The 22257-nt window shown below is 37.9% G+C and overlaps 1 protein-coding gene across 9 annotated transcripts in view; it reads left to right on the plus strand.

Annotated features, from left to right (window-relative positions):
* The window catches only part of DOCK10 (dedicator of cytokinesis 10), a 216482-nt gene that overhangs the window by 160250 nt on the left and 33975 nt on the right, over positions 1 to 22257 (plus strand). For all 9 annotated transcript variants that reach the window (XM_021394712.1, XM_021394708.1, XM_021394709.1 and 6 more), the window contains exons 15-29: positions 967 to 1089; positions 2350 to 2429; positions 5914 to 6101; positions 6717 to 6782; positions 7425 to 7517; positions 9400 to 9523; positions 9674 to 9795; positions 10456 to 10542; positions 11088 to 11180; positions 13626 to 13744; positions 16154 to 16223; positions 17826 to 17939; positions 19147 to 19218; positions 19846 to 19992; positions 21938 to 22021. In XM_021394712.1, the coding sequence (XP_021250387.1) occupies positions 967 to 1089; positions 2350 to 2429; positions 5914 to 6101; positions 6717 to 6782; positions 7425 to 7517; positions 9400 to 9523; positions 9674 to 9795; positions 10456 to 10542; positions 11088 to 11180; positions 13626 to 13744; positions 16154 to 16223; positions 17826 to 17939; positions 19147 to 19218; positions 19846 to 19992; positions 21938 to 22021 (1582 nt within the window). The remainder of the gene's footprint in view (positions 1 to 966; positions 1090 to 2349; positions 2430 to 5913; positions 6102 to 6716; positions 6783 to 7424; positions 7518 to 9399; positions 9524 to 9673; positions 9796 to 10455; positions 10543 to 11087; positions 11181 to 13625; positions 13745 to 16153; positions 16224 to 17825; positions 17940 to 19146; positions 19219 to 19845; positions 19993 to 21937; positions 22022 to 22257) is intronic.

Here is a 22257-nt window from a genome sequence, read left to right on the forward strand (position 1 = left end):
AAGAAGAAAGATTGGCCAAATGATTCACAGAACAGCACTTAGTGTCAAGAACATTTTACTTTTGTTAAGCAATGTTTTAGCGTACAACTGTTGAATCCAAAGTTCATTAATTTGGATAGCTGTTACATTATCCAGTCCAGCCAATGTGTGTGACCCTTGGGGCTGTACAAAGGGCACTGCAATGTCTTAATTAAATCCTGCAAGTGTCGACGAGCAGGAATGGAAATATCTGAACATGTTTTCCTGTGAGCACAACAGCTGATACTTATTGTTCCCAGTTATAAACCATGTCCTTTCTTTCCATTTCACTTGGCACTTAGTAGCTGGTTAATGAAAATTTAGTCAGTGTTCCACAGGCTTGTTTTATGAAGGAAAGTTAAGGCACAGTGAGTTGGTGTCTTGCTTCTGGAAGACACGGAACAGATTTACTGCATAAGAAAACTCTGTAGAGGTCTCTACCCTGGTTTTGCAAAAGCCTAGGCTCCTTTATGTGATGAGATCTAATGGTTGCGATTTGATGTCTTGCTGTAATTTCTGTTATTAAAATGATCGATGGAGGGTGGAGTGGGAAGTGGGCACCAGTAAAGTTCTGTACACCAAAAATAAAGAGGGGAAAAATGGGTGGATGCTGAGCTGGATGATGATGGCCTGTTCTAGCACTGAAATGCAGGAACTCTGAGCTGTCAACAATCACACTACACCTGAGGTGAGTGGGGACTATTTGCATAGTGTAAGATTCTTAAGTCTTTGCAGGACTGGGACCGTGCATGCAAATAAACTGGAACTGTCTGTGCTCCTGCAGAGGTACACCTCTGAAGAGCTTTCTTGTTTGAAGTTCTGCAGAAAGTTCTTGAATTTGTGAAAGAGTTCGGGTCATATCCTTATTAAAAGATGGCATGACAATTTCAAACATTCAGATTGATATGAAGGAGTGTTTGTAAACATGTTTTTTTTCTTTCTTTATAGACCAGTGTTCAAAGATAATCAGGGAAATGTTGACAGAGACTCACGATTCTCACCTTTATTCAGGCAAGAAAGTAATAAGATTTCCATGGAAGATTTGATTAAGCTAATAGCAGAATACAGAAGGTAAGGAACATTTTTAATTCTATTTGAGAAGGTATAAAAGCTTTATAAAGCTGTGCAAAATATTTTTCACAGGTTTTTTTCATAGTTTAGCAAAGTTTGCCAAAGTAGCCATATTAGTTTAATGTTTTTCACATTAGTCCAGTATCTGCCAAAGACTGCTTTAGGTTTTCTAGTTTTCCTGGAAAGTCATTTGGCACATTAATAAATGTTACTATAACCTAAAGGTAGTAATTCCTTAAATTAGCTTCCGTCCTTCCATCAGAGGAGATGCAGGTAAAGTAACCAACAAGGGAACAGTACAGTATCTTAAGACAAAATCAAACAACACACATGGAAGTGTGAAAGAGTGTTCTTTAATAGTCTTTCTGTTCCTGGTTTGGTTTGTTTGAGTCTCCGTGACAAAATGCAGAGACAATATTGAAAGAAAAAGCTTCTCCAAGTGCCTGACAGTGTGTAAATTAATGAATAGCAGTGTGGCCGGGTATTCTTCCACATAGGTGTAGATCAGGATAATTCTACAGCAAAGACTAGATGAGTGACGTGAGAATTGAAGCTTGAATTTCTTCCTGTGACTTGTACTCCAAATGCACATAGAAAGTGATTAATGTAGTTAGTTTTTCCTATTCCATTTATGTGAGATCACAGAAAGACTGAATATCTACTACAGGAATTGGATCACTCCCTTAATCTCTTGAATTACTTTACTGTTACTAATCAGTAAACTTTGTTGACATTCTTGATATTTGAATAAGAGTTGTCACTGCTCTTTTTGTCTGTCTGAAGCATCTAGATAAAAAGGAAATCAGTAACACGGTTTTGGCATGTATAAGTTGCTTAGGCACAAGGAATACATCTTGGTCCCTTTTCAGCTTAGCACTTTTCAGAAGCCATGATTCTACAAGCTCTTCATTTCTCAGTGGTCACAGAATTATTTTTAAAGAACATTTGTTTCAAACTGTAGAAAGAAAAGGTGGGTAAGTTCTCATAAAGATAATTGTTAGTTCATCAGTTTCTTCCTCTTCCATAAGCTGTGACTGCTTTCAATGAGTAGGCATAGAGAAGGATTGAAGCCAAGAAAGAAAAAATATTTCTTCCCTCCTGTTGTAATTTCTTCTGAGTCTGGCCACCAAGAGGTTTATTTTAGAGGTGTTTACTACATATTTATATCAAGGTCTATTTTTCACTGAGGTTTAATTCCTGTGTTGGGTCTTATGTCCCTTGTTCTAATTTTCTAAAATGTTCTCATTTCTGTAATTGCAGAGCAGAGAAGATTAGCAAAATACAGACCATACCTGGCAGTTTGGAGATTGCAGTTGACTGTGTTCCTTTGGAGCATCCAAGTATGATTCCACTTCATGATTAAATATTATAATTAAATAGGACGTTGTCATAGGCTTTCTGTCCTTAATTGTGGTGATGAGACAGTTCTGGTAGAGCTGTCCATCACTGTGTAGAAAAATGTATGCACTTTTTTGGGAAGGGAATGTTCCTGATTTTTTTTGTTGTTCTTTTATTTTCATTTAATTACACCATTCTTCTTTTCCTCCTGCACCTGCACAAATATGTTTTAGTGATAGAGAACATAACCTGCTGTCTCCATCTGCGATGGGAAGTGCAGGGTTCACTTTTTGGAGAATTTAAGCCAAAGAACTGACTGGGCTTTTGTTAAGCTGGATGTTAAAAGCCTGGCACTGTCAATGTTGCCTGTGATGCATGTATCCTCTGTGAATCAGCACATATGTGATGTGATTACCAGCAGGTTTCAAGAATGCAGATGAGATGGAGGACTTTATTCAGAGGCAGCTCTGGCGAAGTGCAACTGCTAGTACAGATGCTTCTGATTTAATCCTTTTTTTTTTGTTTTTTGTTTCAAGGGACACATTTCTGTGACCCACCATTGCACAAAGCTCAGGACCATCTCAGTTCCTCTGAATTAAATTTAACAGTCACTATTGTTCAGATATCATTACATTTATGGCCCCTGTTATTTAGTTCAGAACAAGCACAGCAACTGCTCAATGTCAAGATAGAGATGAGATTGGGATGTAGATAAAATGTTCTGTGTGGTCATATTATGCTATGTGTGTGCATATTAAAATATGTGATGTTCACACATTTTAAACCATCTTCACATGGTATTAGATTAAAAAATAGTTTGACTAACATTTAAAAAGAGATTTTTCTATTTGGAATAATAATAATAAAAACTAATGAAGTAGGCAAAATGTTCCAAAGCAGCTTGCACCTTTCATTACTACCTGGCTCAGTTGACTGTGGCCAAGTGAAGGTCTGCTTTTAAAGGTACATGCTAGTGAGGTGTCCAGTACACGTGGAAAGTCAGTGAAAATTCCCTTGCTTGAACAGTAATAGCTTACACATTTCTTTGGCGCAGGGAGAATTTGTCTTACGCTGAGTAAGGCTATAAAAAAATCTTTAGAACTGTAAGAGAAAAGTTACATGCTGTAGGATTCATTAAAATCTTGGTGAAGACTTGACTTCAGTCAGTTCTGAAGGAAGCCCCTGTACCAGCTGTATCCAGTTCTGTTCTAACACCTCCTTCCCACTGAAAATAAAGGTCTTGCTTAGTCCTAAAATCCCTTTTTTGTCAAGAAGAGCCAAAGCAAAGGAAGCTGGCCACAGATCTTGTAAAAAAGCTGCCGGTACAATTGTGTCTCTGGGGATGGACACTGCTCTGCTTCACATTAGCATCAATTTGCATTAGACAACTGCGGCAGATCTTTGTTTTGGTAAGATGTTATTTGCGATAGCTACAACAAGAGTTAGAGACAGGGATATATCAGGAAATGTCTGGTTTAAGCTGGTAGAAAAGTATTGCTTTTTCTGCTGCGTAAGAGGGGGAAAAAGGCCAAATTTGTCTAGCTTTAGCAAAGGGAAAGAAAGAAAACACCTATGCTGCCTGTTGTCCAAACTCTGAAACTGGTAGGAGGGCAGCAACCGTGTCCCCTGCTTCCCCTCACTAAAATGTACTTTAAAACCCAGAACGGGGACTCAGAGGACAATCATGGATGGTAGTTGGCGGCCTTGCAGCCAGGAGCAATGCGACTGCAAACAAACTGGGCTGTTGCCTCTGCATATGCATCTGTGAAATACGTATCCAGACCAGACCTTCACAACAGACTCCATAAGGCTTGATTTTTCCAGATGGCTTCCTGTTGTTGTTCTGCTTCTTCTGAAGAGAGCAATAAAAGCCTCTAGAGTGCATCTGAGCTACTGCTATTGAAAAGCTTCTTGCTTCTTATATTGCTTACAACCATTTTTGTTTGCAGTTGAACACTATTTCAATTTCCATGTGAATTTTTCTTGGGCTACCAGAAACAGTGTGCTGAGCACACAGCAAGACCCCTGCAGAGAGGCCTTAGAGCTGCCAGCTCATCCTTGTGTCAGCTCTGGCTTTCTTTAATGAGAGGCAAGGCTAATGGCCAAAATAGACACAGTCAGAATGCTTGTAAATCAAATGTGAGGGGCCATTAGCTAAAATCTAAGATATAACACATCCTTTTCTTTAAATATAAGTTGCCTGAGATTTCCCCAAACAGAAAGTTGTTTAGGCTTTGATCTTAGCTTTGTAGGCCAAGACCAGTGAGCAGACTCCAAGTACTGGGAACCTTCATAGCAGGAGAGCAAGCACTCTGAAGTTCATATGCAACCCTGAGAGTCTTCCCTGGCCAGTGGAGCAATTGGTTTGATCACCTCATGGGCCCTGTTGCTGGGACTGGAGAGAATAAACCTTCCTAAGGGTTCTTCGCAGCCATCAGTGGTCCCTTCTGTTTGACAAATGCAAGTGATTTAATTTAGCAGTTCCATTTTAATGCTGCTAATTTTGAATTGGGGAAGACAAAAGTTTTCATGGATTTTTCCAGTTTAAATCCGAAGTGTCTGTTGACGGCATGTAGAAGTGAATCAGACTTGTGTGTTTCAGTGGGCAGCAGGCTGGGAAGAAAGTTTTCCATGTCTCTTTGAAGCAAAACAAACCGAAAGCAGCCTGTATGGCCGGCACAGAGCTGCTTCTCCCCCTGCCTGCTTGTGCTGCAGAAGGCCTGTGCTATCCTGAAACTGGCAATTTCCTCATGTTGGATTTGAAGAAAGTAAAATTTAGAATATATATGCGAGAGATCACCCGCTTCTTTCAGCTTCCTCCCCACAAATCGGTGGGCTTTTCCGGTGGGTCGCTGTTGGGTTTAAGGAAAGAATTCTTACACAGAACCTTCAAATTGCTTTTCCCAAAAATCATTCAGGACACCTCTAAGTTGATGACCCAAACCTTCCCAGGTGCTTTTGAGCAAATAGTCCTCATGTTTTCCATGCTGAGATTGCATGTCTCACTGATTTAATGGTACAGGTATACAGAGTATTTGTAATCTCTCCCTGTTGTCTGGGTGACAGTTTTTATTTTCATCTTCTGTTTCTTAATTGGATTTCAGTCATCCCAATTACACCGTGTATTTAATCTAGTACTGTGCTGCTTGTTTCTTCATTTTGTTTACGATGTTATTAGATGACAGAGACGATTAAATGAGATATTGGACTGTAAAATTAATTAGAAACAGCATCAGCTATACATCGCTTATTTCACTGAAACTGTCAGTATACCAATGGTACTGGTATGCCATCAAACACCTTCAAATACTGTGAATGTCAAAAGTTTTTCAGTGCTACACTGCTTAACTTCAGTGAGATAAAGCATTTAAGATTGATGTATTGTAATTCTGGATTTATGTGAATGCAAGTTACAGTGAAATTTGACCCACTGCATCTCAATATTGCTTATGATGAAGAATGTTTTTTTTGTCTGTTCTTTTGAAGATTGTGTAACTTCATCTTTCATCCCAGTCAAGCCATTTAATGACATAAAGGAACATCAACCTACTGTGGAAGTTGAGGAGTTTGTAGAGGAATCAACAAAATATTCTCGACCTTACAGAGTTTACAAGAACCAAATATATATATATCCAAAACACCTCAAGTACGATAGCCAAAAACATTTCAATAAGGTACAGTATGTGATGACCAATTCAGGCCAATATCAAGTAGGTATGTATTATGTGAGCTCTGTTATTGGAATGAAGGAGTACTTATCAGAAACGAGAGGAAAAGGGTGAATGCAAATCACTGATATTTTTTTACTTCTGCAGTCATAAAATGTTACAATTTTAATGAAATAAATCTGTGGATTAATTTTAAGTTTTATCAGTAATTCATGGATTAGTTTTGTCACTGATTCATGGAAAGAGAATGTGGTAATAGCTTTTTCACAATCTTCAGAAGATACATATTTTAATGAAATAATGTGTGCAGATGCAATGAATCTGGAAAAAATTATTTTGCTTTGTTTTTTTAACTGAAACTTGAGTACTGCTTGCATTTGTATGCTGATCACTTTATAATCTTCTTCTCTGCAGTTGATTTGAGGCCTCAATTCTGTTTTGCCCGTTCTTCTTCGAAAAATTATTTCTAGCGATAGCACTGGAAGGAAGACAGGAAGGCATTTCAAATTCACATGTTTTTCCTAGATTTTGAAAAGAGCCAATTTCACCCCTTGTTGCTGGCCTGAATTTTTATGGCTATCCCAGTTCTCATCTGAGCTTTAATACATTCCTGTTTTTCAGGCACGGAATATAACAGTGTGCATTGAATTTAAAAGCTCTGATGAAGAAGGAGCAAAGCCACTAAAGGTGAGCCATGACAAAAGTATATTCAGAGAACACTGTTTCTGAGAACATTACATATAAAACCCAGGAATGGAAATCATACTGATCTGGAACAATTCAGCTTACCAATTTTAGAGTGAAACTTGCTTGGTCTAAAATTCACTGTTTACCTGAATTTTCTCACTGAGCTTAAGATGCTTCATGAAAGAGAATGAGGCAAAAAATTAGAAGATTTGAAACTTAATTCTTAGCTTTGCTACTTACCAAGGTCTATAACGCGATACTGTCGATTCTCCATGAATAAAGGTGCCATCAAGAGCCTCTGGACTGAACTGTGCCAGCAAGGAGATTGTTAGCAGAAATCAGTGAAGGCCTTATGCTGTGTATTGAACCTCATAAAGATGAAATAGCTTTTGTAAAGCTTTTTGCAGAAAGCTTTGGAATAATTAGCAAGGAAGAAGTCTAAGGAGTGCATGGCTTAGTAAATTCAGGGTAATTTTCATGGATCAATAAACTGTTACTGGAAGTTTGTTTAAAAATATTAATTTGTAAGCAGTTATCAATCTTTCATGATACTGTTTTTAATGCACATGTGTATTAGATATACCAGGAGTACTATCATCAGCAAAATTTGACAATGTAATCAAAGTATTTTGCTTTTATCAGTGCATTTACGGGAAACCAGGTGGACCATTATTTACAACAGCAGCATACACCGCTGTGCTACATCATTCCCAGAATCCAGATTTCTATGATGAGGTCAGTCACCTTTTTTACTCATAAAATACTAATCCCACATGTTTGCTAATGAGACAGGAAAATGTGTAAAGAATGCCTGTTACAGTTTCTTGTGTACCTGTATGGAGCTGTGTTATGTCAGTCTACATAACTGTGTTATGTCTCAGTGAGTCTTTCCTCTTGTAAGATGTTCTGAGTACATTTAAGATGCTGTAGAATTAATTAGGAACAGCCTACTAAAATGCTTGTCTGGATTGCATTAAGGATCTAATGTATCTCTGAATTTGATGGAAACAATAAACATGATGATGAAGGGTGGAAAGAAATGTCAGAACAAATCCCTCTGATACATAAGATCTGCACTGGGGCATTTTTGTTTATCCAGTGATCCAAACAGAATGTGCAGTGATGTGTAGCGGCTGCAGCAAGTAGCTCAGCTCATACTTTGGGAGATGCAGCTCTAGAATAGTGTTTGTATGTTGGTCTTTGCCAGATGCTAGATGCCCATCTTTACCATGCATTTTTACATTTCACCAACACCAACTATGATTTCCAAGCTTTCTGTAGGTGAATTTACATTCACCTGTTCAGCGACCAGTGTATTTGGTAGCATGATAATGCCCTATTTCTTTTCTGGATTTTTCACTACTGCATCTGTGTAGTGATAATGCTGGCAAACACCAGCAGAGAAGTTAACCACTATTTTCCATACCACTTGATCTTGGAAAAACTTCCAAACATTAAAATAGAGGTAAGACCACCAACTACATATAGGCATTAATTTAAAGCTTGTGTTTAGAAGCGGGGGTGGGGCATTTACGTTTTCATGGAGTAATTTAGGTTGGAAAAGACCCTTAGGATCATCATCAGGTCCAACCATCAAAGTTAATCTCAGTGCTATTGAACTACTTTCACCTTACTCCTTTGCAGGTAGTGTTAAGGGTTATAACACATTTGAGAATGTGCTTCTCTGTGATTTGAATGAGCCTTCTGCTCTGGGCAAATTACTTCAAGCATAAATGAAGAATTGAATTCAGACCTTAATAGACAATATGGCTGGAAGAGGCCTGTCCTAAGTTTTACTAGCATTAGTCAGAAAAAACAATAATGAAAAGAAAATAATGCAGAATGTTAACAAAAAAGTTGTCTTAATCTCCATGTCTGAATGCCCATATTTATATTTATGATATTGGATTCTTACCCATAAGCTGATTTAACACTGGAAGCATTTATTAATGATTTCTAAGCCTTACTTTAAGCATAGTATCAGCTTGGATAAGCATTATCGCAGTTCAGAAGGGCAAAGTGTCTTTTTCACTAGTTCCCATAGTAGCATATTTTGATTACTTTGTATATTTATTCCAGTAGGTTAATAATATGTCAGTCCAAATCTGTAGGGATTTGTGGATGACATGACATGGGATTTAAGATGACCAGAAATCCTAAGTAAAAGTTGGTTTTCATGTAAGCCATGGCATTATGCTGAACAAGTAGCAGAGATTTCATTTTAGTTTTCATTCAGATTGCCCTAAAAATAAGATAACAGTGACGGCTATTTATGAGTGCTAAAGTTCAAGTTATCACTTGTAAGCAGGGTCTATAACTCTTTAATTCTGTGCTCTTTCGTCTTCTGTTCAGTCATCAAAAATGCAAATATTTGTCCACAAGACAGAGAAGAAAAAAGCTGTTTAAGTGAAAAATGATAGATAACCTTCTTTAGCAATTTCAGTAAATGAATATCTATTACCAAGGCAGCAACAGCACCACACAGATGAACAATTGTCAGTAAAGGCAGACTGAACTTAGACCTCTGTGTAGAGAGAAGTCATTCATTTAGACCATCTCTGATGCCTGGTTTAATTGGTATTTAAACTAAAGTGAGGTGTAACATTTTACATTTCAGGTGAAAATTGAACTTCCCACTCAACTCCATAAGAAACACCACATTCTGTTTTCATTTTATCATGTCACGTGTGACATAAATGCAAAAGCTAATGCCAAAAAGAAAGAGGCTCTGGAAACACCAGGTACCTGTAGCAGAATTACTTTTAATTATAAATATAAATGATGTACATTCAAATAAGGATTTCAGAATTTTTGTCTGGGTGTTATTGTCTTCCTTTAAATTTGAGCAGCTTGTTCTCCAAGGTGTCATATTAATTTGTTCTTATGCGCAGTGGGATACGCATGGCTTCCTTTGTTGAAAGATGCTCAACTCGCTTCCCAAGAACACAACGTGCCAGTAGCAAGCAGTCTGCCTCCCAATTACTTAAGCCTGCAAGAACCAACTAGTGGAAAGGTATTTATTCATACTTTGTGCTATTTGAATAATATAAGAGTAGCTACTTGCAGGCGTTTTATGTGAGATCAAGTTTCCGTTTACACTTATCTAAAAGTCATCCATTTTGGAGTGCTCATGTGTATAGTATCATTGAATATATAAATGAATGTATGTAACACTGGGCTGTGAGCCATATGCTGCTGACTCAGGAGAATATACGGAATAGTGCATTTTATAATTTTCTTCTACAATATTATACTCAGCATCTCCAAAACTCCAGAAAGAACCTTTAGTGACAAACTCAGGCCATATGACATTCATTCTCCAGTTGATGCGATCCACAATCGTGATTCATTCTCCAGCTTTGCAGTGTGATATCACTTTTTCCCACTGATCCTGCCCAGTTTGTGATATTTGTGCCTTATTGTTTGTTTTACTATCGTCATGAGGACAGGGTAGGGCAGTGATCTGGTCCCTTGAATTATAATGTTCATGGCCTCTTGCTGAAACGTTGGCTTTTGTTGTGCTAGTTCTCTATTTGTGAAAGCATGATATCTATCACAGTTCATATGTGCTCATGTGCAAGAAGAGTGAAAAAAAGTGATGCTGTGAGAAAGAGATGCTGATTTGAGTAAATAGGAAGTAGTGCAAAATTTTTTTTTTGTTTTATTTTAATAGCAGATCGGCTGTGATGTAAAATGGGTAGATAGTGGGAAGCCGCTTTTCAAAGTGTCTACTTTTGTTGTATCAACAGTAAATACTCAGGTAAGCTGAATTTCCTCTTACCTCTGTTACCTGCTTACAAGAAAAAAGCATCAAGGAAAGTCTGAAAGATGCTTTCTCTCAAATCTTGTATGAATATGTTTCTCTAGCATTTAAAGGTTACGTGAATATAGAATGGCAAGATGACAATGATGGAATGCACATTTTAAGAAAAAATAGGAATGATTTAATATCATGTTTAAATAAAAATCATGAAATGTCAGTTTAACAAGAAAATAAATTGTGAGCACTAGGAAAAGAAGTCTGCCCATTGAAATCCCCTGGATTGTGAGGAAAGGACTAATTGCTCACAGAACAGAAAGAAAAGAATGGTCAGTGCACCTAGAAATGTTTTGTATACAATAGGGTGTATACAATGACCAGTGGATTAGGCTAAATAACTTGATCTGTCTTTCAAGGAGTTATGTCTAAGACAGTAGGTACTATGTTTCTTCAGTATCAGAGTAGATGGCTGTAACCAGTTTAAGGAGTTGAATTCTAATCCTTTCTATAATATAAACTAACGTGAGCATTTGTTTATCGTTTAGGATCCGTACCTGAATAACTTTTTCTATCAGTGCCAAGAAAGGGAGAAGGATTTCTCTCAGCCTCCTACCTCAAACTTTATAAGTTCTTGTAAGGTAAAGTAACCTGCAGCACAGAATTATGCTATAAAATTGTAATTAGGATTTTCTCTCAACTGATCCACCCCTGCACAATTCTCAACATGGCATTGGCAGGAGGCAGTGAGTCCATGACAACTCCAGTTAGACTTCATTGGTGCAGCAACTGTATTGCTGGTCAGAGACATGTCTTCCATTCCCTCTCTGATTTAGAGCACAAGTGCATCTGCCTTATCTCCAGTTTTGATAATCCAGGCTATGCAAAGCCTCAGTTTCCATTAAAAGATGGTTGAATGTTGCTCTGTTCCTCTAGGGCTGTCCAAAATAAATGAACTGGGGCCTGCTGACCTGTGGTATTCCTGCTAGTCCTCTGTTGCCTTAAATATGCTGTGTGCTTACCTCCTACTTGTCTCAAGATCTTCTCTCAGAAAACCCGATTGCTAATTAAAAGGGCTTTTTGGGGAGTACTTTGCCTGTATAAATCAAGAGTAGTAGTTACCTGTCAAGTTCTGAAAGCAGTAAGAATATATCCTTTCTGCAGAGGTGAAATGAATAAACAATAGCATTTCACCTTATGTACTGTGTTCAGTTTTGGGCCCCTCCCAACAAGAAGGACATAGAGGCCCTGGAGCATGTCCAGAGAATGGCATCGAAGCTGAGAAGGGTCTGAAGCGCAAGTCTTATGGGGAGCAGCTGAGGTAACTAGGATGTTCAGTCTGGAGAAGAGGAGGCTCAGCAGAGACCTTATTGCGCTCTACAACTTCCTGAAAGGAGGTTGCAGCAAGGTGGGGATTGGCCTCTGCTCCCAAGTAACAGCGATAGGATGTTAGGGAATGGCCTTAAGTTGTACCAGGGAAGATTCAAGTTAGATATCAGGAAAAACTTCTCCAAAATAATGGTGAGGCACTGGAACAGGCTACTCAGGGAGGTAATAGTTTCACTGTTGCTGGAGGTGCTCAAGAAACCTGTAGATGTAGCACTGAGGGACTCGTTTTGGTGGTAGGCAGACAATTGGACTAGATGATCTTAGAGGCTTTTCTCAACCTTAGTGATTCAAATTCTATGATAAATCTGGCTGTATTTGATAGAGATCAAAAGCTGCGAGGAAGCAGAGACGTAGCAAGCAGTTTTAAAAGCATCGGGTAAATGTAGGACCATAACACTTCATTCATGAGTTAGCACTCTGCAGTCTGTTTATTGAACTTTAAGAGGAGGAGAAGCAAGAAGACTGAAGGATGGCTATGCCATTAATTATACCACTGTATTAGCTCTAAAACATAGTACATGGCTGGTATTTATTATTTTTCCTTGTAGCAGTCTATAAAATCTAATTGCTGTTTGGGGGTTTAGATGTTACCATCATGTACGTGCTTTTCCTCTTTCATTTGACATTCATGTTTTTTATAAAGATATTTGAGAATTTTCTTTAATAACCAAAGAAAATGTTCCAGTAAATTATAGCCCCAGTTGTCTGATCAGTGCCTTAAGGGTCACTACTAATTTTGTTGTTAGGTGCAGGTAGACCTTGACAGGGTTGCTTTGGTTTTAACTACTGACAGTTTGTGCTAGTTAATTTAACAAAGTGATTAAGGGATGTTTTCAAAAATCAAAGCATGAGTTGTTTATAGGTTATTCCTCTACTGAATGAAGACCTTATTTGTAAATTTTTGAGTAAATGATGAGCATGTTGGACAAAGTTTAAGAATTCAAGAAAGCTTCAGAACTTTCTAGCTATCTGAATAACCAGAATCTCGGTGTTTTGTATTTGCTGTTTGTAGTTTACCTTTTAAAAGATTTCATTGATTTTATTAGGAAATAGAGGTAGTGTTGTATGTGATAAGAGATTAACTATGCAATATAGCCAAGGAATAATGTTACCCAGGGTATTTTTCTTTTATTTATAAATCAGTAATAACTTTGAAGAAATGTAGGAAAGATTTGGAAATGACTGATGCAAAACTCAAAGGAATTTGAAAGATTTTATTTTTTTAATTAAGAGCTCATTATCTTCCTTGATCAGAGAAAATAATACAGTGTCATTCTAATCAAGTTAGGATGTTAATATTTCTATCACTGTGCTTTTTACGTAGTTATTATAGCCACAACAAGTACATTTCACCAGATCTCAAAATAGAAAGAATGATTTTTCCTAAAAATGTTAGGGAGTGCGTGTTGTAAAAATTGTTCACTCTTATAGAGCTGTGGTTTTGGGTTTGGGTTCAGTTTTTGTTTGTTTGTATTTTAATTGGGATAAAGCAAAAGACTGGAATTCTGAGATGTGGACGATACCTATAGTTGCATGGACGGTCACAGTTAAGACAAACTGCACGTGGAAATAGTCCTCCATTCAGCTGTCCCATTTTCCTATCCCTGTGGCTGTACTGCCTTTTCCTGAAACAGGAAAGGAAATAATTAGCTTTCATATTGGAAATCTCATAATTTTCTGTCTCATGTCCATTACAGAATTTGCTGAGGATAGAGAAGATCCATGTAATTATGAACTTTCTTCCCATAGTCCTGAATCAGCTCTTCTGGGTTTTGGTGCAAAACACCGATGATGAAGTTACAACAGCTGTGACCAGGTATCTGAATAGTTTTCACATAAAGGAAATAATTGTACATGTTCATCCAAAAATTGCTGCTCTCATGAAGGCTGGCTACGGTGTTTACACTTCAGTTAAGTGAGAATGCATGCTTCCCCCTTAACACAGGGCTCTGCAAGTAATTCATGGAAGAGCATGGTATCATGTGGTTGGCTCTGGTACCAACAAGGAGACCGCTGACCATGGTGGATGTGTCTCTGTACCCACAGGCAATGATAGTTAAAGGTCTTGTTCTTGAGGACCTAAGTGCTTCCTAATTAACCTGAATGTCTATTTTAATTTATGTTTGAATCTGAGGATGTGGAATTCAGCATAGAAAGAGCATAGCATCTTGCAACAGCAAGCAAATAGTCAAACTTTCAAGTCATGCTTTTCTAAGGCATTTTCTAATTAGAAATATATATCAACAATAACTGAAAAGCAGTGGAAGCATTTTCTGGTGAGCTAGCAAACAACTGGAATGATTTTCTGAGCCTCTCATCCCTCACATAATGAAATTGTTTTTATTGATGCTGTTAATCAGTGCACCAGAAAAAAAAAATACTGGAAAGATTATTCTTCTTCTCTGCAGGAGAGCAGAAAATTGCACTGCATTTTCTTTTGGCCATAGTGGTGTTTCTGTTGCACTTCTGCCAGTAGCTAAACATTGTGACTATAGCTAGTAGGAGAAAGTGACAACATTCAGCCCTCAACAACCCTGTTGTACTTGACTGCTGTCAGTACATTTTCTATCTCCAATTATTCTCCAGGATTAATTTCTGAAGGAAGATTAACTAGGAAAATTTAAAGGAACAAGGAAGCTGAATTCCTCATGTTAGCCTTGGAAAAATAGGGTTTTAGTGTACTTCATCAAAGGTTCATGGCATCTTGCAGAACAAAGTTCTACCACACCTAGGCACTAGGAAACATTCCTCACAAACATGTAATTTCATGACTACATGCAGTTTTCATGCAGGAAAAAAAGTTTAAAAATTAGACTTAATGATTAGATGGAAAAACAGAAGGATGCTATTTTTTTTCCATGCATCGTAACCCACCTGTTTACAGAAAAAAAAAAAAAAGAAAAAATATAAAAAAATATCTTTTTTATTTCTTGTTTATGTGGTGACTTTTGTGCTAGTACTGTTGATGTCAACAAGAATTTGCTCATCTGCTGTGTGTGTCATTCATTGATGTGTCCTATATATACACACATTGTATTTTGTTCTGAATAGCTTGGAGCAGATTGTGTTGAACTTATTAAAAGCAACAACAACAGAATGAAAGCTTAGAATTGCTTCTGTGTTGGGGAGAAAACATGCCTTTTATACTCTCTCACGATTACTTACTTGTCCAGAGGCCCAGACATGGCATCATTTCTCTGTCTTATCTTTGCCAGAGCTTACTTCACTTTCAATTCAGAGTAAAGGCTGAAGGATCAGAATGGGCACAACTAACTTCGTCATAGAATTTGCATCTTGCTAGAAATTTTACTACTTCTAATAACAACAAGAAATTAGACATGTGAAAAATATGACATTTAAAGAAGTACGAAGCTTTTGAATGCAATGATAAGAATTGATAGAAAATATTCAGATCACGAATCTAATAGAAACAGCTGCTTGTATGTGGCCCAGAGTCTGGCATGTACCTATTGGTGTCTCTATGTATTAATAGTTATGCTATTATTATGAGTGCCCTTGAATTTGAGATGTGGTTCACCAAGTTTTTATATTTATGAACTGTTTCCTCCTTATTCTTTCAATGTAAAGTTAAGATTATGAAATTTCAGAATTTCTATATCAAATATCTATAGTCTGAAAAAAATCAAGTCCTAAATGAGGAAATCTTATGGTTAAGTTGAAGACAACTTCTTTCTTAGTCATGTGTTTTCTGAAACAAGATGATATCAGGCAAAGATGGCCCACATAAAAATTGAAAACTTTCCTGAAACACCTGATCTCAAGTACTTCCACCTCTGCTGTTAATAGAAGCACAGGCTTGAGTTTGGTGTTCGCATGACCTGAGCAATTCTCTTCCATGTTAATGATCACCAAGGTGTTTTACAGAAGCTCAAAGTATCTCTGATTGCCATGAATGCCCACCCTTTCCCTGCTGCATGGAAAGGAGAGGGTGCTGTGCTCACCCTGGTCCTCACACCTGCTCAGGCACTTGAGCTGTGTCTGAGTCCCAGGCGATACACAGACAGTGCAGGAGAGAGGCATGCTCAGGCTGCAACCTGGGCTTGTGTTCCTCTTTGATTGGCAGTGCAGATTTGCATCATTTCTCTCAGGGACTGTTTTAAATTGGATCTTGATAACAGAAAAAAGTGATTTGTTAGATGAGCCTTCCCTGCCTTGTAACACAAAACAGCTCAATTTACATTTTTGGTTTTTGTTTATTTTCCAGGGTTCTTACTAATATTGTTGCTAAATGCCATGAAGAACAGCTAGACAACTGCATCAATTCCTATGTGACGGTATGAACGCTGTTAAGTAATTTTATGTAGTTATTTGGTTCTTGTTTTTTTGCCTGTCTACCCTTAGCTGTACTTGTCTGTAGCTTTCTCTGCATTAGCGTTATAGCTTTCTGCCACTGTCAGGCTGAGTGACTCAGCAGTGAGGAACTAAGATAAGACTTGGAAGAGGCTGAGTGAATTTCAGTCCTGTCATAAGTTTCTTCTGCCACCTTGGACAAATTACCCTGCCCCTCCATGCACTCCTAAGTGCACCATATACAGCAGGGACTCTCCAATCAGTGCTTCAGTTTTACTTTCAGTGTTGAGAACTGTTGGTTGATGCTTCCAAGGTGTGGGTTTATTTTCACACTTCAAGAAAGTATGTGTTTTACGGGTGATGCATATGAGCACCTTAGTCAAATTCTAATCTCAAGTACCCTAATTGAAACCCAGAGGAATTCTGTTGAAGTCCAGCAGAACTGTTGAGGCTGCAAAAACAATAATGTATGTAACATTTAAATATATTTAATTCAATGGGTATTAATATCTGCTTGATAACTTTTGAGGTTTGCATTAGACACCTATTGTGGTTAAATATCTTTGAAATAGTAAGTGATGAATCAGACTGTGCCAAAAGTTCATTTAGCTTGTTTTCCTATTTCCAGCAGCAGCCAAAAGCTAATAACTGTTAATCTCTTTTATCTATCTGTAAGGAAATGAATAATACCTACTTTTATTTTGCGAATAAGTAAATTCAGAATTGTGAGTCACTCAGACACTGTAATAATGTGAAATTACACTGACTTAACTAAGTGGACCCAGAAGTGTCAAACCACTTAGGGAGAAGCTTATTGCATCTGCTTTGGAAATAAAGCTGAATAATAAGATATTTTCAAGGGATAGTCCTTTCTTTTACATTCTTTCTGTTTGTGTTGAAATAACATTTCTTCCGAACTGGTGTGGTAGCAGTGCTCTTGCTTTTGGGAAGCCATAGTAGATCCCAGTACCAAATTATTAGCTTAGTAAAATGTTAAATAAGACTCGTAGTAGATTTGTAAGTTCTGGGCAGTTTGGTAGGTAAATTCCTATCTTGAGGACCTGAGTTCTAAAAGGGGGTTAGTTTCCCTATTGTCAGTTCCAGTGGGTGCTTTACACCTTTCAGGATGAAGAGTTGCTACTTACTCTAACAGTTGCCATTGGAAGAAAGGAGCAAGTGAAAGGTGGCCCTGTCTAGGTGGAAAAACCCTCCTTATTTCTTCTACTTGCCTATTCTTTGTTTCCCTGGTGAAATGGCTTGAAAGGCAGTGTAGGGGTATGAGGCTCCTATGCCCTATTGGGAAAAAAAAAATTGTTGTGGCACTGATTTTTAGCAGAAATTCCTCTTGGTTTGCATTGAGTTGAAATCAATATCAAGTTCTGCTTAAAGCTCAGACTTTGTAGGGGAGTAGAGTTGTGGCATTACTGCTTGGGGAATTAAAGTTTGTGTGAATGTATTTTTCAATCAAGATATTTTAGAAGACAAAGATTGTCAGCTGTTAAATAGCGAATAATTTATCTTCACCTACTGAGACTTTTTGTATTTATTTCAGTATGCATTTTGATGTCTTGTTTTTCCTTCTTCAGTATGTGTTCAGGACCAAATCATTTGAGGAAAGAACTGTTCATGAGGAGCTGGCCAAGAATATGACTGGTCTTCTGAAGTTAAATGACCAAGTAACCGTGAAACAGGTTTTAAAGGTGAATGATGATGAATTAGCCCATTTGTAGTTTTACAACTGGTTTTCAGTCTGAAGCTTGCTTGTCACATCTTTTTCTCCTCTTTTTTGTCCTCTTTTCCTGTATGAGCTTTCCATAAATCCAGCCTAAGCTGATTCAACAGAACAGGCTTGCAGGACTTACAACAACTTCTCAACTCATTTCTCAGAGTGCCATGGTTTGCATAAAAGATGCCTCCTTTCTCATACTAAGTCTGTGTGGGAAACCTAATTATTGCATAATATGACATTAGCACTTATGTTTAGGATATTTTGCTTTAATTTTTATTTTAGGAGCTGTTGCAGAGAATATTCATGTGTTAGTAGGACATTTACATCTGATTTGAGCTGTTGTGATTGATGGGTACTGACGAAAATAGAAAGTATTGAGTTCTCGTAAGTGAGGTCTAAGAAACTGATACATGTGCAAGCCCCATCAATGAAGCTACAGATTCTGGTATAAAAGCTAGCCTGTACAGCTCAGCAGTTCCCAATGGCAGTGACAAAGATCTCTCTTTACTGTAACACCCAAGTTGGCTTCAGCTCTCTAAAAGACAGGATCGAGGGAAGTGACTGTCCCGCTCTGCTCTGCACTGTGTGGCCTCGTCTCAAGCACTGGGTGCAAGTTTGGGCACTGCAGTATAAGAAAGAGATAAAACTATCAGAGAGCATCCAAAGGAGGGCTGCAAAGATGGAGAAGGGTGTGGAGGGCATGAGGTGTGAGGAGCTGCTGAGGGCCCTCATGGCGGGGGTTTGTTCAGCCCGGAGCTGAGGGGAGCCCTCATGGCATCTGCAGCTCTTCACAGGGAGCGGAGGGACAGCGCTGAGCTCTGCTGTGTGTGACAGCAACAGGGCCCGAGGGAACGGCATGGAGCTGTGTCAGGGGAGGGCCAGGTGGGGCCAGGGAGAGGTTCTGCACCACAGAGGGGTAGGCACAAAACAGCTCCCAAGGCAGAGAAGTTGGACTGGAGGATCCTGTGAGACCTTTCCAACTCAGGGTGTTTTATGATTCTATGACCCAAAGTTACTAAAATACATTGTACTCATACTCTTCCATTTATTTGTCATGTAGAGTTTACCAGTGTGCGTTACTGAAAAGTGCATTCCATCTCTAAAGAATGGAATTGGCCTCATAAAATATTTGTCAGATAATCATTTTTCCTAATAGCTTTTTTCCATCTTTTGAACAGCACTCCTGGTTCTTCTTTGCAGTCATCTTAAAATCAATGGCACAGCACTTGGTTGATACAAAGAAAACAAAGGTAAGCATGTACATTGCTCTTAATCAATGAGATGATCAGGCTCTAAGGGAAAATATAAAATGCAAAATCATGTGAAATAAACGTATTTGGAGATTTCTTCTTGAGTGGTTAAAAAACCAGAAAGCTGTTACACATTTTTTAAAATACTGTTTTTACCCGCAAAAACTATGACCTGCTAAGCTCAAACCTATTACTGCTTGTGCAGAACTAGTGAGCCAAAATACAATTGCATCAGCTTTGTAACAGGTGGATTAGAATGGAATGAGAATTCTTTAATTTTTCCTGGTTACCTGGCTGTGGGTAACTAGATGACAGATAAGTGATCTAGAAACTCTACTCATTTTGAGAAAACCTGTCACAGCTGGAGACAAGTGCATTTTTCTGTCCAGCCTCTTTTCTGCCTAATTATCAAAGTCACTTTTAGCATAGTTGTGCTGTAATCTGAAGATAGCTTTTCCCACTTCTCTGTCGACAAAATCTATTCTATGATTAAAATCTAGAAATACTTACATATTTTATGTTGAATTATCTGTACGTTTTATTGTCTTCACTCTTGATTCGAAATGTGATTTCAGGTTTAATATGCAGTGTTATATACTCTCAAGTGATAATCTATCCGCTGCTTAGGTTTCTCGAACTCAGAGGTTTCCAGAGTCATTTCAAACTGAGCTGGATACACTTGTGATGGTCATGGCAGACCACGTTCTTTGGAAGTACAAAGATGCTCTTGAAGAAACTAGGAATGCAAACTACAGCACTGCCAAGTTTCTCAAGGTATATAGTCTGTCATTACACTTAATTGCCCATACTTAATGCAAGGTTGAGGCTATTCTGCTCTAGTTGAAGGGAAAAAAACAATTCTGAGTGAGCGATGATTCAGTTCCCAAGTTTAGTATTGACCTATAGTTCAGTTTTTCTATTCCCTTGGGTCTTCGACAATGCAAAAGCTTTTTCTAAATCTGCTTTAAAACAGTTCTGATTGATTTATATTTATTCTCTAAAAGAGCCAAGTTTGTAAATTCTACAGATTCTTATTTTATATTCAAATTAATACAAAGTTTGGTAAGAAATATAAATGTATTTGCCATTGAGCTGGTATTTTTTCTTTAAATGCTGTAGCTCTGAATGACTGTGAGTGGATTAACTTTTCCTAATCACAACCACAGAAGGCAGCTTTTGCAAACCAGAATAAGCAAAGTGCAAATACTGTATGGAATACTGTAACCTACCTCTTCGTGTCCTCCTTTAATGCCCTTTTGTTTACTAAAGAAATATATATGTGCTTTGGAAAAGTCATGAAAAAAGGAGTTTGCATTTTTTTTCTTTTTGTCCTAGTATTTCTCAATCATATTTATTTTCCCAACATCATGTCAGTTGCAAAGCATTGGAAAATTGTCATTCAGTAAGTGGCGTATCCAGCTACTTATCTAAGTAGTGCGTCTAGCTGCTTATGTGGTGGTTCCCCCCAAATTTTTGTTGGGGGGAACCAACCTTCCATTAGCATACGGAATGCTGTATACAGTATACACTGAAATCCAGGCTCAAATCTTTTATGACAGATTGAAGCTCAGCATTAGGAGGGAGCTGTATTTGAGCAGTAAATGTTCCAGTGAGGTTGGAAGGAAATCAACCGTGAACTGAAGGTGGATTTCTCTCCCTTCACACATAAGTAAAATTAATTATAGAATTTAGAATAGATAGAAATTGCTATCTACATTGGCCTCTGTTGCTTGTTTAATACGGATGTCCAAATTGCTGTTTATACACTGATCTGCATATATAGTAGCATCTGTCCCTAGTTTTGTACCACTTGGAAGATGATGTTGCTTTGAGGAGAGAGCATAGTTAGAGAAGCTTAGTCAGTATTGTGTGGTGTTACTGCTGTGATGCTACTGCAGTTTTGTGTGTTATTTTTGTACTATTCACCTGAATTGAGAAGATGATAGTGTTATGTTATATGATAAGGCATATGTTTCTGTTTTAATTTCTTTTCAAATCCAGTCTGCCAGAAAGAATTACATAGGTTAGAGATGATATGCCTCTCCAGGCTGAGGCTTGGAGCAGCCTTGTTTCAGTACTCCTTGGTAGAAGGCTTTGGGCTTTACTAGCTTTGTAAAGTTTAGGAGCACCAAAGAAAGGTGGGAATTTAAGATCACATTTCCTATTTGGTAGGCTAATTCTGCAAGGGGAAAAAATGTCAGTAAGTGTAGTACTAAGGCCCTCAAAAAACCTGTCACCTGGCTGTTTAGCCTCAGTCAGCAGGAGGCATAAGATTCTCATCATGTAGTGGCATGAGTATTTGCTCCCAGAGAGATAATGTAGTTCACAGTCGAAGAGTATTTTGACTGGACTGATTCTTCAAGAGTCATTACTCTGCCACTGAAGGAGGTACTCTGGTCAACTCCCAACACATACCACCTCTAGTTATTGAGTGTTGCAATACATGAATGACTTTCAGTAGATAAGCTTCCTCTTGATGGATAGTACAGTGTAATATTTATCCTAGAATATAGATACAGGGACAGTATGATCAATTTATTATTATTTGGGGGAGGAAGAACTGATTTCATCAGTTTACCAGTTTTCTTTGCCCTGCTATTCTTGATTTCACCTGCCCAAATGATGCAGGTTTGCAAGTGACACAAGGCAAACAGCCAGGTAAATCAAGGCAGGTACTGCTTTTTTGGCAATAAAATAATATTTTTTTCTCCTTTCTTAGCGCTGCTTTACATTTATGGATCGTGGCTTTGTGTTCAAGATGATCAACAACTATATAAGTATGTTTGGAACAGGAGATAGCAAGGTATAGTTTTGATGTTGTTTTCGAAGTGACTCACTAACAGAGAATGGGTTTATATTAAAAATATTTATAATCCATTCCATTGCTTTCCCATCCTCAGAACTCAGTCATTAAAACCTTAATTTTGCAAAAGTTCCCCTACAGATGGACTCTTGGTCAAACATGAAACTTAACTTTTTTGACCATTTCTGGAAAGTTCTTTAGATGCACAAAAATCAGCAGATGTGCAGTTAAGTACA

This window comes from Numida meleagris, chromosome 4 (genome assembly GCF_002078875.1).
Source record: "Numida meleagris isolate 19003 breed g44 Domestic line chromosome 4, NumMel1.0, whole genome shotgun sequence".
Classification (NCBI taxonomy): Eukaryota; Metazoa; Chordata; class Aves; order Galliformes; family Numididae; genus Numida; species Numida meleagris.